The sequence below is a fragment of the Dipodomys merriami genome, unplaced genomic scaffold (assembly GCF_024711535.1).
Source record: "Dipodomys merriami isolate MVZ:Mamm:240054 unplaced genomic scaffold, mDipMer1.0.p SCAF_176, whole genome shotgun sequence".
In the NCBI taxonomy this organism is placed as follows: Eukaryota; Metazoa; Chordata; class Mammalia; order Rodentia; family Heteromyidae; genus Dipodomys; species Dipodomys merriami.
Genome location: NW_027203115.1, coordinates 2,428,900 through 2,442,768, shown reverse-complemented (window position 1 = coordinate 2,442,768; position 13,869 = coordinate 2,428,900). Strand labels below are relative to the sequence as shown.

General features: G+C 43.5%; 1 protein-coding gene across 5 annotated transcripts in view; it reads left to right on the top strand.

Moving 5' to 3' along the window:
- Wdr59 (WD repeat domain 59) overlaps window positions 1–13,869 on the top strand; it is an 80,784-nt gene that overhangs the window by 31,425 nt on the left and 35,490 nt on the right. For all 5 annotated transcript variants that reach the window (XR_011372721.1, XR_011372720.1, XR_011372719.1 and 2 more), the window contains 5 exons: window positions 7,944–8,076; window positions 8,199–8,323; window positions 10,464–10,628; window positions 12,492–12,587; window positions 12,723–12,879. Coding sequence is in view for 1 of the 5 variants with exons in the window: in XM_070026299.1 (XP_069882400.1) it covers window positions 7,944–8,076; window positions 8,199–8,323; window positions 10,464–10,628; window positions 12,492–12,587; window positions 12,723–12,879 (676 nt within the window). In the remaining 4 variants the exon portion in view is untranslated. The remainder of the gene's footprint in view (window positions 1–7,943; window positions 8,077–8,198; window positions 8,324–10,463; window positions 10,629–12,491; window positions 12,588–12,722; window positions 12,880–13,869) is intronic.

The window sequence follows — 13,869 nt, the reverse complement described above, 5'->3', positions numbered from 1 at the left end:
GCAATTTCTTTCTTTAACTTTTTATAGTTCTCATTAAATAGTTCTTTTACATCTTTGGTTAGGTTAATTCCTAAATATTTTATTTTTCGGGAGGTTATTGTGAATGGGGTTGCTCCCTTTATTTCCCTCTCTTCCTGTACATTATCAGTGTATAGGAAGGCAACTGATTTTTGTGGGTTTATTTTGTATCCTGCTATTTTGCCGAAGTGATTTATGATTTCTAAGAGTTTGGGGATGGAGTTTTTGGGATCGTGGAGGTATAGTATCATGTCGTCTGCAAAAAGGGATAGTTTAACTTCTTCTTTTCCTATGAGGATCCCTTTAATATCTTTTTCTTGCCTTATTGCCCTGGCTAAGGGTTCTAGGACTATATTGAAGAGGAGTGGAGACAGTGGGCATCCTTGCCTTGTTCCTGATTTTAGGAGAATTGGTTGTAGCTTTTCCCCATTAAGTATAATATTGGCTATTGGTCTGTCATAAATGGCTTTTATTGTTTTTAGAAATGTTCCTTCTATTCCTATTTTCTCCAGAGCTTTTAGCATGAATGAATGTTGAATTTTGTCAAAGGCCTTTTCTGCATCTGTAGCGATAATCATGTGATTCTTGACCTTGGCTCTGTTGATATGTTGGATTACATTTATTGACTTACATATGTTAAACCATCCCTGTGTCTCTGGGATGAAGCCTACCTGGTCATAGTGAATTATTTTTTTTATGTGTTTCTGGATTCTGTTAGCTAGAATCTTGTTAAGGATCTTTGCATCTGTGTTCATCAAGGAGATTGGCCTGTAATTCTCCTTTTTGGTTGGGTCTTTGCCTGGTTTGGGGATGAGTGTGATATTGGCTTCGTAGAATGAGTTTGGGATAGCTCCTTCCTTCTCTGTTTCTCTGAAGAGCTTGAGGAGTATGGGTATTAGTTCTTGTTTAAAGGTCTTATAGAATTCTGCTGTGAATCCATCTGGTCCTGGGCTTTTTTTTGTTGGAAGACTTTTGATAGCTTCCTGTATCTCATTATAGGATATTGGCTTATTTAATTGGTTAACTTCTTCTTTGCTCAGTTTGGGCAACTTGTATTTCTCTAAAAATGCATCCATTTCTGCCCGATTTTCTTCCTTTAGAGAGTATAGCTTTTGAAAGTAGTCTGTTAGAATTGTTTGGATATCTTGGGTACGTGTGGTGATGTTTCCCGTGGCATCCCTAATCCTATTAATATGGGTTTCCTCTCTTCTTTTTTTAATTAATCTAGCCAATGGGCCATCAATTTTGTTTATTTTTTCAAAGAACCAGCTTTTTGTTTGGTTTATTTTGGTTATGGTTTTCTGATTTTCTAATTGGTTAATCTCTGCTTTTAATTTGGTTATCTGGCTTCTTCTAGTAGCTTTAGGTTCCATTTTTTCCTGTTTTTCTAGCTGTTTTAATTGCAACATGAGGTTATTTACTTGGTCTGTCTCCATTCTCTTGATGTGGGCACTGAGGGCAATAAATTTGCCCCTCAGGACTGCTTTTGCTGTGTCCCACAAGTTTCTTTGTGAGGTGTTTTCATTTTCATTGAGTTGTAGGAAGTGCTTTATTTCTTCTCTGATCTCTTCTGTTATCCAGGCATTGTTAAGGAGTGTGCTGTTCAATTTCCATGTATTGGAGAAATTTCTGCGGTATGCTTTGTTATTGAGAGCTAGCTTGATTCCACTGTGGTCAGATAGGATACAGGGGATTATGTCGATCCCTTTGTATTTGCTTAAGTTCCTTGCATGAACTATGATATGGTCTATTTTGGAGAAAGTTCCGTGAGCTGCTGAGAAGAATGTGTACTGTGTTGTTTTAGGGTGAAATACTCGGTAGATGTCAGTTAATTCCGCTTGAAGTATGGCCTCTCTTAATTCGGTAGCTTCTTTGCCAATCCTCTGGTTGGTAGACCTGTCCTTTGGTGAGAGTGGTGTGTTAAAGTCTCCTAGTATTATCGTATTGGGATCTATTTTATTCTGTAAGTTTGAGAGCATTTGTTTGACATATCTGGGTGCACCAATATTTGGGGCATATAAGTTGATGATGGTTATATCCTCCTCTTGGATTGTTCCCTTTATTAATATGTAGTGTCCGTCCTTGTCTTTCTGTACTGATTTTAATGAAAAGTTTATTTTGTCAGATATCAGGATAGCTACACCTGCTTTCTTACTGGGGGCGTTTGATTGGTAGATCCTTTTCCACCCCTTCACTCTGAGTTTGTTTGTATGTTTGGCTGAGAGGTGGGTCTCCTGAAGGCAACAGATGGATGGGTCTTGTTTTCTTATCCAGTCCTCAGTTCGTTTTCTTTTAATTGGCGAATTCAGCCCATTTATATTAAGAGAAAGTATAGAGAGATGCATTGTTGTCCCTGCCATTCCGTTTTCCTAAGTTTTTCTTTTTTCCTTTCCTCCTGTGCTTGCTCAGTTAGACTTTGAGTAATGCCTGTTTGGGGCAGGCCCCAGTTCCTGGCTGCTTTCTTCAGGTTGTGTCCCCCCTCTTAGAATTCTTTGTAATGCTGGCTTAATGTTTATGTATTCATTTAGTTTTTCTTTGCTATTAAAAGTTTTCAGTTCTCCATCAAATGTGAATGCTAGCTTTGCCGGGTAGATCAGTCTGGGTTGGCAGTTATTGGCTCTCAGGGCTCGTATGGTGCTTTCCCAGGCTTTTCTTGCATTCATTGTTTGTGTGGAGAGATCTGCAGTAATTCTTATTTTTTTCCCATTGTAGTATAGCTCCTTCTTCATTTTTGCTGCATGCAGGATTGTTTCCTTATTATTCAGATCTATCATTTTTACTATAATGTGTCTAGAAGTGTTTCTCCTGGGGTCTTGCTTGTTGGGTGTTTGATAAGCTTTTGTGATGTAGTTAAGATGGTCGTTTTTGAGGTGGGGAAAATTTTCATTGATTATCTTGTTAAATAGGTGTTGCATTCCCTTGCTCTGGAATTCCTCACCTTCGTCCACTCCAATTATGCGAAGGTTAAATTTTTTAGCATTATCTGCTTGCTCTTGAATATCCCTTTGGTTTAATTTGAGTAATTTTTCCATATCTGTCACTTTTTGGTCCAGTTGGTGTATTCTGTCTTCTGTATCTGACACTCGACCTTCCATTTCATTCACTCTGTTGACAGTGGCTTCTATTGTGGTTTGCATGGAGGAAATGGATCCCTTTATGGATTCAATGTTGGTTCTCAGAGTACTGATCTCACCTCTCAATGAGGTATGCATTACCTCTAATTTGGCGTTTATCTCACTTCTTATTGAGGTTTGTGCAGCTTCTATTTTTGCATGCATCTCTTGTTTGATACCCTGTATCTCTTTGGATAGTTCATCCTTGTGCTCTTTCAATTTCTGATAAATTTCTCGCTTTATTTCTTGAGTCATTGCCTCCAGCAACCCTTGGAAGTAGCCTTTGTCTTCCATTCCTGCTTTGCTCCCACTGGGGCTCTCCCCTGTGTGGCTGCTGGCTTTTGAGGTGAGCTTGCTGTCCTGGGTGGTAGTAAACCTTGTGATTTTTCTCTGTGATTTTCGCATGGAGGTTCAGGAGACTGCTCTTCAATTTTGTTTTGGTGTGTCTGTCTTTGCTTGGTTGCTGATTCTGTATTGGTAGAGAGAGTCTGTGCCTGATCTGGGTTCTGTTGGGAGCCTATTTCCAGCTGCTATTCTGACTTACTTAGGATTCTCAGCTCTCTGCTGTAGATTGCTGACAGTTCCCGCCTTTGGAAGGGTTGAGCAGCCTAGACTGCTTGTGTTTGCTCCTACGGGTGCTCTTGTGAAGAACAGATGCTCTGGATGCACTCTCCCAAATGCTGGAGTCTGCTATGGGCTCCTGATGTGTTTTTGTTTATTTGTTTTGGGCTGGTTGTGGGCTTGAACTCTAGGTTTGGGTGCTGTCCCTCAGCTTTTCAGCTCAAGGCTGGCACCCTACCGTTTGAGCCACAGCACCACTTCTGACCCTTTTTGCTTTTGTGATGCTGAGGAATCAGATTCAGGGCCTCATACATCCAAGACTATCACTCTATTGCTGAGCCGCCTTAACAGTCTGAGCTCCTGCTTACTATCAGGTGCTGGCAGCCTGTGTTGCCCAATTCCCAGTCTAGGGTATATGGGTGGAGTTTTGGTGGGGTTTGGGCTTCTCTTGTCCTGGGCCTCCAGGTCTTTTGTTGTCACAGGCGTGCTTCCCGGGGGAGTGTTGTTTCCTGGTTTTCTCCCCTCTGTTGAGGCGTATGCTCAGCTTTTTACTTCAATTGGGAGGAGTTGGTTGTGTTGTTCAGGTGCCGGATCCCCGGGCTTGGTTCCGGCCCCAGCCTGGAGCGCGCTTGTTAGGCCTGTGCTGATGTGTATACCCCCTAGGTTATACAGCCTGGGGGACACAGTTCAAATTTCTTCTACTGTTGGTAGTCTTGACCCAGGGGCGCTGTTCCTGGCTTGGGCATTTAAGCTCCCTTCCAGGGGTGCTCTTGCTCTAGCCTGGCCAGCTGAGTGTGCTCCACGGGCTGGTGGAGCTCTCAAACAGTTCCCAGTTTTAGTGGGTCCTGTGGTCCGGGTGCTGGGGTAGGGAGTCTAGGTCAGGGTCTGGGGATTCCCTCCAGCTCTGGTCTCCCTTGAGGGATACACTTCCCCTGTGGGGTACTCACCCTGGAGCTGGTTGTTTCTGTGTGGTGTAGGTCGTCAGTTGTTGTTGCAATCCGGGCTGGGTTGGGCGGTGGTGGCTCTGTGTGATTCTTTTCTGTCTCTGCCTCTGTCGAAGCTGTTGGGTCAAGAGTGTCCACGCTCAGGCAGCTTCTTCTCGGTACCTCTGGGGCCCAAGTGACCCCGCCGGGTTGTTGCGATCGTGATCGGGCGGGCGGGTGGTCTGCAGACAGGACCCTTTGTCGCGCCGAGCCGCTTTGGCGGGATGGAACCTCTCTGCTCGGGTGGAGAGTGCTGGATCGTTGCGATCGCGATCCGGCGGGCCGGGTGGTCTGCCGCAGGTCCTTTTGTCACTCTGTTGATGCCGAGCGACTTTGGCGGGATGGAGCCTCTCTGCTCGGGTGGAGAGTGAGGGGTGGGGGTGGGATCCTCGTGGAGACTCCCGGCTGGTAGGTTTCTCTGTTCCTGGTGATCTGCTGTTCTGCAAACCAGTACCAGATGTTCTGAAAGTGGCCCCCTGTGTCTCTGCTGTGTCTCTGGGGCTCCCACAGCCCCCGCCGGGCCGGCTGGCCGGCGGCTTGGCGCGCTGCCGCGCGGCCAGTAAAGGTTGGGGGAGGGGTCTTCGCTTTTCTCTGTTTTGAAATTCTTTTCCTCTTTCTTTTTTGTTATTCTCCGCCTCTGGTTTTTCTCTGAGTGTTCGTCTTTTTGTTGTTGTCGGTCTCTTGGGGAGATTAAGCGTTGGAACTCGAACTCTCTTTTTGGTTGGAGAGAGCTGTGGCGTTTCCCTACTGCCCCGTCGCCATCTTGGTCCCCCCCTCAATACTTGTTTTTTATATAAACCACAGTAGTAGGGGCTGGGAAGGTGGCTCAGTGGTAGAGCGCTTGCCTTGCATGCCTGAGGCCCTGGGTTCGATTCCTCAGCACCACGTAAGCAAAAAGAAAAAAGCCGGAAGTGGCGCTGTGGCTCAAGTGGTAGAGTGCTAGCCTTGAGCTGAAGAGCTGAGGGACAGCGCCCAGGCCCAGAGTTCAGGCCCCATGACCGGACCCAAAATAAATAAATAAATAAACCACAGTAGTAGCCAGGCACTGTTGGCTCACACCTGTAATCCTAGCTACTCAGGAGGCTGAGATCTGAGGATTGCAGTTCAAAGCCAGCCTAGGCAGGAAAGTCAGTGAGATTCTTATCTCCAATTAACCACCAGAAAACCTGAAGTGGTACTGTGGCTCAAAGTGATAGAGCACTAGCCTTGAGCACAAAAGCTTAGGTTTCTTTTTGTTGTTGTTGTTGGTTGTGGGGCCTGAACTCTGGGCTTGGGCACTGTCCCTGAGCCCTCCAGCTGTAGACTAGTGCTCTACTACTTGAGCTTCAGCCTCACTTCCAGCTTTTTTTGCTTATGTGATCCTGAAGAACCTAACTGAGGGCCTCATGCATGCAAAGTAAACACTCTACCACTGATCCACCTTCCCAGCCCCAAGCACAAAAGCTTAGGGAGGGCATCTGGGCCCTGAGTTCAAGCTCACAACTGACAAAAACCCAACACACACACAGACACACACACACACACACACACACACACACACACACACACACAGTTCAAGCTCACAACTGACAAAAACCCAATACACACACACACACACACACACACACGTATGAATTGCTGTTGTGACCCTTGATCTTCCCTCTTTCAGTGAGGCTATCTTCCCTTGATGGGGAAACATACATGCCTCACCAGTATCAAATCCTCCATGGCATTTGGACCACCAGTTTGCAAAGGATTGATGGAAAATGCTGGTTAAAATTTGTAACACCTAGCTGGGCACTGGTGGCTCACACCTGTAATCTTAGCTACACAGGAGGCTGAGATCTGAGGATCATGGTTCAAAACTAGCTGGGCAGAAAAGTCCGTGAGACTCTTATCTCCAATAAACCACTCAGAAAACTGGAAGTGGCGCTGTGGCTCAAGTGGTAGAGTGCTAACCTTGAGCTGAAGAGCTGAAGGACAGCGCCCAGGCCCAGAGTTCAAGCCCCATGACCGACAAAAATAAAAATAAAAAAATTTGTAACACCTATTTAGTGTGAAGTCACTCTTGAGCATCTAGACAGGTCTTATTTTTTTTTTTTTTTGGTTCTGGTTGTGGGGCCTGAACTCTGGGCCTGGGCTTTGTCCCTCAGCTCTTCAGCTCAAGGCTAGCACTCTACCACTTGAGCCACAGCGCCACTTCCAGCTTTCTTTTTTCTGGTTATGTGGTGCTGAGGAATCAAACCCAGGGCCTCATGCATGCAAGGCAAGTGCTCTACCACTGAGCCACCTTCCCAGCCCCAGGTCTTATATCTGAATGTCTTTTTAACCTTTTTTTTCCAAGAAATCTCATTTGCTGCTTATGCTTTGAGGCTATGTTACTTTTGCTCATAAATAACTCCATTAAGGCAGAATTTAAATTTAATTTTTTTCTGAGCCCTGCATAAACTCTCAATGTGATGAAAAATGTCCAGAGTAGAACAATAGAGTTTTTATCCTGTGTGTTTAACCAGGGAGAGTTGTTGATGGGCAAAATCTATTTTGATTATGTCATTTCTTGGCTGACACATCTTTCCTTTGAGATATTCTTTTCCTCCACCACCTCCTCCTCCTCTTCCTCCTTTTCCTTCTCTTTCTCCGTCTCCTTCTCTTCTTCTTCCTCTTCATCCTCCTTCCTCCTCTTCTCCTTTTTTGGTGCCAGTCCTTTGGGCTAGAACTTAGAGCCTGAGTGCTGTCCCTGAGCTTCTTTTGCTCAAGGCTAGTGCTCTACCACTTGAGCCACAGCTCCACTTCTGGCTTTTTTTTTTTTTTTTTGAGTAGTTTATTGGAGATAAGAGTCTGTTGGACTTTCATGCCCCAAGCAGGTTTTGAACTGTGATCCTCAGATTACAACTTCCTGAGTAGTTAGGATTAAAAGTGTGAGCCACCAGCCCCACCTAAGATTTTTTTTGGGGGGGGGGGTCAGTTGTAGGGCCCAAACTCGGCCTCAGTGGTGTCCCTCAGCTCTTCAGCTCAAGGCTAGCACTTTACCACTTGAACCATAGTGCCACTTCCAGCTTTCTCTGCTGAGGAATTGAACCCAAGGCCTCATGCATGCAAGACAAGCACTCTACCACTGAGCCACTTTTCCAGCCCTGGCCTGAGATTTTTGTTTTTAAATCAGTAATTTTAAACTAGACACACTGATCTTTCCTATTGCCCTGGGATTCAGTCCAGGGCTCATACATGCTAAGGAAGTACTCTGCCATTGATCTACATCCCCAGCCCCATTTTCTACCCTTGGTTGTAGCTGTGTGCCAATGACATACTGGATGGTGTTGATGAGTTCATTGAGAGCATTTCTCTTCTGCCGGAACCAGAGAAGACACTGCACACTCAAGATACAGATCACCAGCAAAATTTGAGCCATGGGGAGGAAGAAGGTAATGTGTGCAACTGATGTCTTAGGGGCCATTTTATACATTTCAGAGTTGTGTGGTAGATAACTCAGAACTGACTCGTTTTCAAAAGAAAAATCTTCCAACCATGAAATCTCTCTTGCTAGCCTTTAAGGAAGATCCCCCTAGCAGTCTTCTGGAAGAGAGAAAATCAGATCAACTGGGCCTGCCTCAGACTCTTCAGCAGGAATTCTCCCTTATCAACGTACAAATCCGAAATGTCAACGTGGAGGTAGGTTGGAGTGTCTCACACTTGCTGAAGGCAGTTTGTGGGAGATGAGGCTATTTCAGTGATGATTTAAGTCAGCAAATAGCTGTACTAACTGGTAAGTCTGCCTGCTTCTTTAGGTTTTATAATGAAAAAGATATTTTGCAAGCTTTTTTTTTTCCTAACTGTGTTCTTTTCTCCTAAGATGAGCTGAGGCTTGAGCATCTCTTTAGATTCTCTAATACCTATTTTCACCATGCATGAAGGTACTTGTTATGGGAAGGCTTAGTGATTAGGAAAGTGTGTGTTGTGTGTTGTGTGTGTGTGTGTGTGTGTGTGTGTGTGTGTGTGTGTGTGTGTTTCAGTAATTTTTTAATGAGATTAAATGATTACATGAATTTCATAGTATTGTGGGATAGTGATAAAGTCACAAACACATTTAACCTTTATAAGGCAAATTGTCATTATCATGGTCTATTAAGTTTGTGAATTCTATTAGCTTTGACAATACAACTATTTCTAGGAAGGAGTTTCATTAGTTTTTTTCACCTAGATCCAGTTGACTATAGGCAGAGATATGTGTCTTTATGTAATTACGCCATTAGTTATTCAAACTGTTCTGCACAAAATTAGTTGTATGTCACCTTTGGGGGGGGCGGATATAGTGAGATCATGTATCAAACAATAACGACAAAAACAAGTATTGCAGGCTCACACCTGCAATACCTAAGATTGGAAGAATCACAGTTCCACACCAGCTTGGGTGGTATGGGCCATGAGACTTCATCTTAACAGAAAGAAACTGGGTATGGTGTCATGTGCCTGTTGCTACAGATACTATGGGAAGCAAAATAGGGAGATTGAGGTCCAGGCATATATACCTAAGCAAGAAGCGGAGCTCTGTCTCTAAGGGCCAGAACCATGGCTCAGCAGTAAAGCATAGGGCTCTGATTTCAAATCCCAGTACCACTGAAAACAAGAAAAAGAAGCCCAAACTCCCATGCCCATTAGTGGTCATTCTCCATCTGCCCTCTCCCCAGCCTCTGGATGCCATTAATCTACTTTCTTTTTCCAGGAGTACTTTTAAATTATCAGGTTATTTCTTTAACTCCTAAAATAATTTTTTATGACTCTACCAATTGAGCCATTCTACTAGTACCTTTTTGAGTTGGTTATTTTCAAGATAGAGGATGCCTTATCATGCCAGCCTTGACTACACTCTTCCTATTTGTGCTTCCTATATCACTGCACTACCACACCCAGCTATTGTATTTCCCATGTACTGTGGAATGACAAGTGTGTGCCACCATGCCTAGCTTAGCTGTTAAGAAAATCTCAATGACTTTTATACCTTGGCTGGCCTCATACCACAATCCTCTGATCTCCACCTCTCAAGTAGCTAGGATTACAGGCTTGAGTTACTGCCCCCAGGTCATTTCTTTTAACTCAAAGCAATCTAAAAGGTACCGTTTTAGGTACTTTTATTTTTAAGTTAAAATATTTTATTACATATATACAATTTCAGTTTTTGTGTATGTGTGTGCCAGTCCTGGGGCTTGAATTCAGGGTATGGGTACTGTCCATTAGCTTTTTGCTAAACACTTTACCACTTTGAGTTACAGCATCACTTCTGTGTGTGTGTGTGTGTGTGTGTGTGTGTGTGTGTGTGTGTGTGTGCGCGCGCGTGCGTGCGTGCGTGTGTACGTGCGTGCGCGCGTGCACGCGTGCGTGTGTGTGCGCACGTGTGTCTGCACGCACACACACGCATATAGGTAAGAGTCTCATAGACTTTACTGCCTCAGCTGGCTTCAAACCATGATACTCAGATCTCAGCCTCCTAAATAGCTAGGATTACAGGCGTGAGCCAGTGGTGTCCAGCTCAAAATTTGCTTTGAAATGGATTGCCTCCCATACTCCTTTGTCTTAATAGACTCTCTCTCTTTACATGGTTAATAGGAACAGGGACCATTCAGGTAGGTAACTTACTTAAATTGATTAGCATCTTGCACAGGGTGTAGCTCAGTGGTAGAATGCTTGATTACCATGAATAAAACCCTAGATTTGATCCTCAGCACTACAAATAAGTGAGTCAATAAAATCCATTTGTATCTGATGACCCTTTGCAGTTTGTCTCTAGTGTAGGCGTGTACTTTATGTCTTGCAGATGGATGCGGCAGACAGGAGTTGTACAGTATCCGTGCACTGTAGCAACCACCGCGTCAAGATGCTGGTGAAGTTCCCAGCACAGTACCCCAACAATGCTGCCCCTTCCTTCCAGTTTATTAACCCCACAACTATCACATCTACTATGAAAGCTAAGCTGTTAAAGGTAAGGCTCTGAATTCCCAAATTCTCTTTAAAAAAAAAAAAAAAAGACAAGAGTTCCATTTTTGTGTGTCAGTATCTATGCTGAGTAGTGAAAACTAGGAAAGATTTGGAAGTCATCTTTCCCTATGTGCCACCGTGTTGGCAGCACATGAAAGGAGCCATGGTATTCTGAAGAAAGGCTGGCTAGTTGCAGGTGAGGTGGGTGGACAGCAGAGCCTGGCAGCTGGTCTTCAACCCTTCAGATTCTAAAACTTGTGTCAGTCCATTGACAGCTTATCAGGGAGAATTCCACAAGAAAAGCCCTATGAGCTGTTGATGACACACCTTTTTCCATCTGAGCGTTATCACGAGTGAAGAGTAGAAGGTCCTGACAGCTTCTGCCCATTTTGGATCATATGTACTTTATTATTCTGTCTAGTGGTCTTGTATGTAACCAGGAAAATTTCATTTTAAGGATCTTGAAGTTCTGACGACAAGAATTTTGTAGTACTTGGTGTTTTCAACTCTGAAAATTCCATTGCCTCATTCGGACATACAAAAAAGAAAAGCATGCAAGGCAAGCGCTCTACCACTGAGCCACCTTCCCAGCCAAAAGCAATCACTTATTTATGGTATTAGAAATCATTTCTATAGTAATCTTTAAGACACAAAACCCAGCAAAAAACATTTGTAAGATACTATCTATTTGGAGCAAAGATTTTTATAACTAGTTCGTTTCTTTTTTAAATTAAGTAATGTAAAAATAAAAAAAAAAAGAAAAGCATTCTCAGTTAGCAAAAAATGATGGATTACCATGTGTTTTTTTAAAAAAAAACCTTAATTCAGTCCTGACTAAGAGAAATACAATACAGAGCATATGTAATTGTAGATTTCCCAGTAACTATTCTAAAAAAGTTTAGAGAAGCAGGTAGGTTTTTTTTGTTTTTGTTTTTTGTTTTTTGGTCAGTCTTGGGTCTTGAACTCTGGGCCTAGGTACTGTCCCTGAGCTCTTCAGCTCAAAGCAAGCAGTCTAATGCTTGAGCCACAGGGTTATTTCCAGTTTTCTAGTGGTTAATTGAAGAGTCTCACAGACTTTCCTGCCCATGCTGGCAGATCTCAGCCTCCTGAGTAGCTAGGATTAGAGGCATGAACCACCAGCACCTGGCAACAGGTAGTTTTAGTAATGTTTAATTTAATACACTACCTCCAAAATATTGTCATATTAATGCATAATCAAAAGTTGCTGAAGTATTTTGTATTTTGGGTATAAAAAAATCAAAGTCTTTGACATTGGCAGTTTTAGACTTTTTGACAGTGCTTCTCAGTTTGGAGTAAGCACATTTCATATGTTTCTTAGTGCCATGCAGGTAGCAGTAGCTCAGTCCGGTTGGTTTGCCTATCTTCAGGATGCCTATCAGTTTATTCCAGGATGGCTCAATTTATATCTATAGCATATGCTTTAAAAATGTTAGGATGTAAGGATTTACAAAATACATTATATTTTTACTCAGAACAGTTGTAAATCTCGAGGGGTATTATTTCCAAGGTATAGCAATGGGGTTGCAGAGAAGGAAAGGGTAGAATTCACTAGAAAGAATAGTTATTGTGTTACTGGAATTTGCCCTATCAAAACCCATGTGTAGAGTTCGAGCCCCACGACCAACCAAAACAACAAAACCCATGTGTGTGGCTGTCTGGGTTCCCAGGACTTCTCTAGGAGGCCCTATAGGAAATGTTATGCTTGAAGTCTCAGACCTAACCATGCTCCAGTACCCGCCCCTCCCCTGGCCCATGCCACCCTGCTTCTGATACCTTTGCAGACTCAAAGCTTAGTAGAGAAATACGGTGCTCTTCCCGATCTGACTGTGTCTTGGGCTTTTCTTAGATCCTGAAGGACACTTCCCTGCAGAAAGTGAAACGCAACCAGAGCTGTTTGGAGCCCTGCCTGCGCCAGCTCGTCTCCTGCCTTGAGTCTTTTGTGGTGGGAAATTGAACTTGTTGTACCATCCCGTGCTTTTGGTGTCTTGTTTGTTTCTTCTTCCCCTGATTTTGTAATACTGTACCCCTTTTTGTAATTCGCTTAACGACAGGTTATAGTTTTTGTCTTTTATTCCAGAACCAAGAAGACAGCGCTTCTAGCAACCCATTTGCTCTCCCAAATTCCGTCACACCACCCTTGCCAACGTTTGCGAGGGTGACCACTGCCTATGGGTCTTACCAGGATGCCAACATTCCCTTTCCTAGGACTTCAGGAGCCAGGTTCTGTGGAGCAGGTTAGTCTCTTTGATGATTTCTGATTCTAGATTTCAAGACAGTGCAGCCAAGAATATATGTTCTTTGTAGACATCATCAGAAATTTGTCTTTATTTTTCATTTCCTAAGAATTCAAAAGACTTTGTACTGGAATTCCATTTCAGGGCTTTGCACTTATTAGGCAGGTACTCTGTCTACATTTGAGCTATGTTTTCAGTCCTTTTTGTTTTAGTTATTTACTTGTATGTTTTTACATTAGCATCAATTAGTTTTACAGGGGGTTCCATTTTGATATGTCCATATATGTACACAGCGTATCTTGATCAGACTTACCCTCTGTCACCCTCCCTCGTTCCAAATCAGTCTCAATAAGCTTCATTGTTGAGGGGATAGAAGAGGCGGGGTGAACAATATCAAGATACATTGTATTTGTGAATGAAGATAATTATTTTTTTAAAACTAGGAGCCAGGGCTGAGAATGTGGCGTAGTGGTAGAGTGCTTGCCTACCATGCATGAAGCCCTGGGTTCGATTCCTCAGTACCACATAAAAAGAAAAAGTTGAAAGTGGTGCTGTGGCTCAAGTGGTAGAGTACTAGCCTTGAGCAAAAGGAGCTCAGAGACAATGCCCAGGCCTAGCGTTCAAGCCCTAAAACTGGGGGGAAAAATTACATAAAACTAGGAGCCAGTGTCTCAAATCGGTAGTCCTGGTGACGCAGAAGGCTGAAGTTTGGAGAATGGTCATTTTAAGCCATATTGGGAAGAAAAATCCTTGAGACTCCATTTCCAAAATAACCAGCAAAGAGCAGGGCTGGAGGTATAGCTCAAGTGATAGAGCACCAATTGAGTGAGAATCAGCCTGAACAAACACAAGGCCTTGAGTCCAAACTCTAGTACTGCAAAAAGGAAAAAAGGGGGAGAAAGTTACCCTTGAGACAAGGGTTATGTCCAGGCCAACTTGGACTGTGATCCTCCTATTTATGGTTCCCACATAGCTGGGATAACAGGTGCA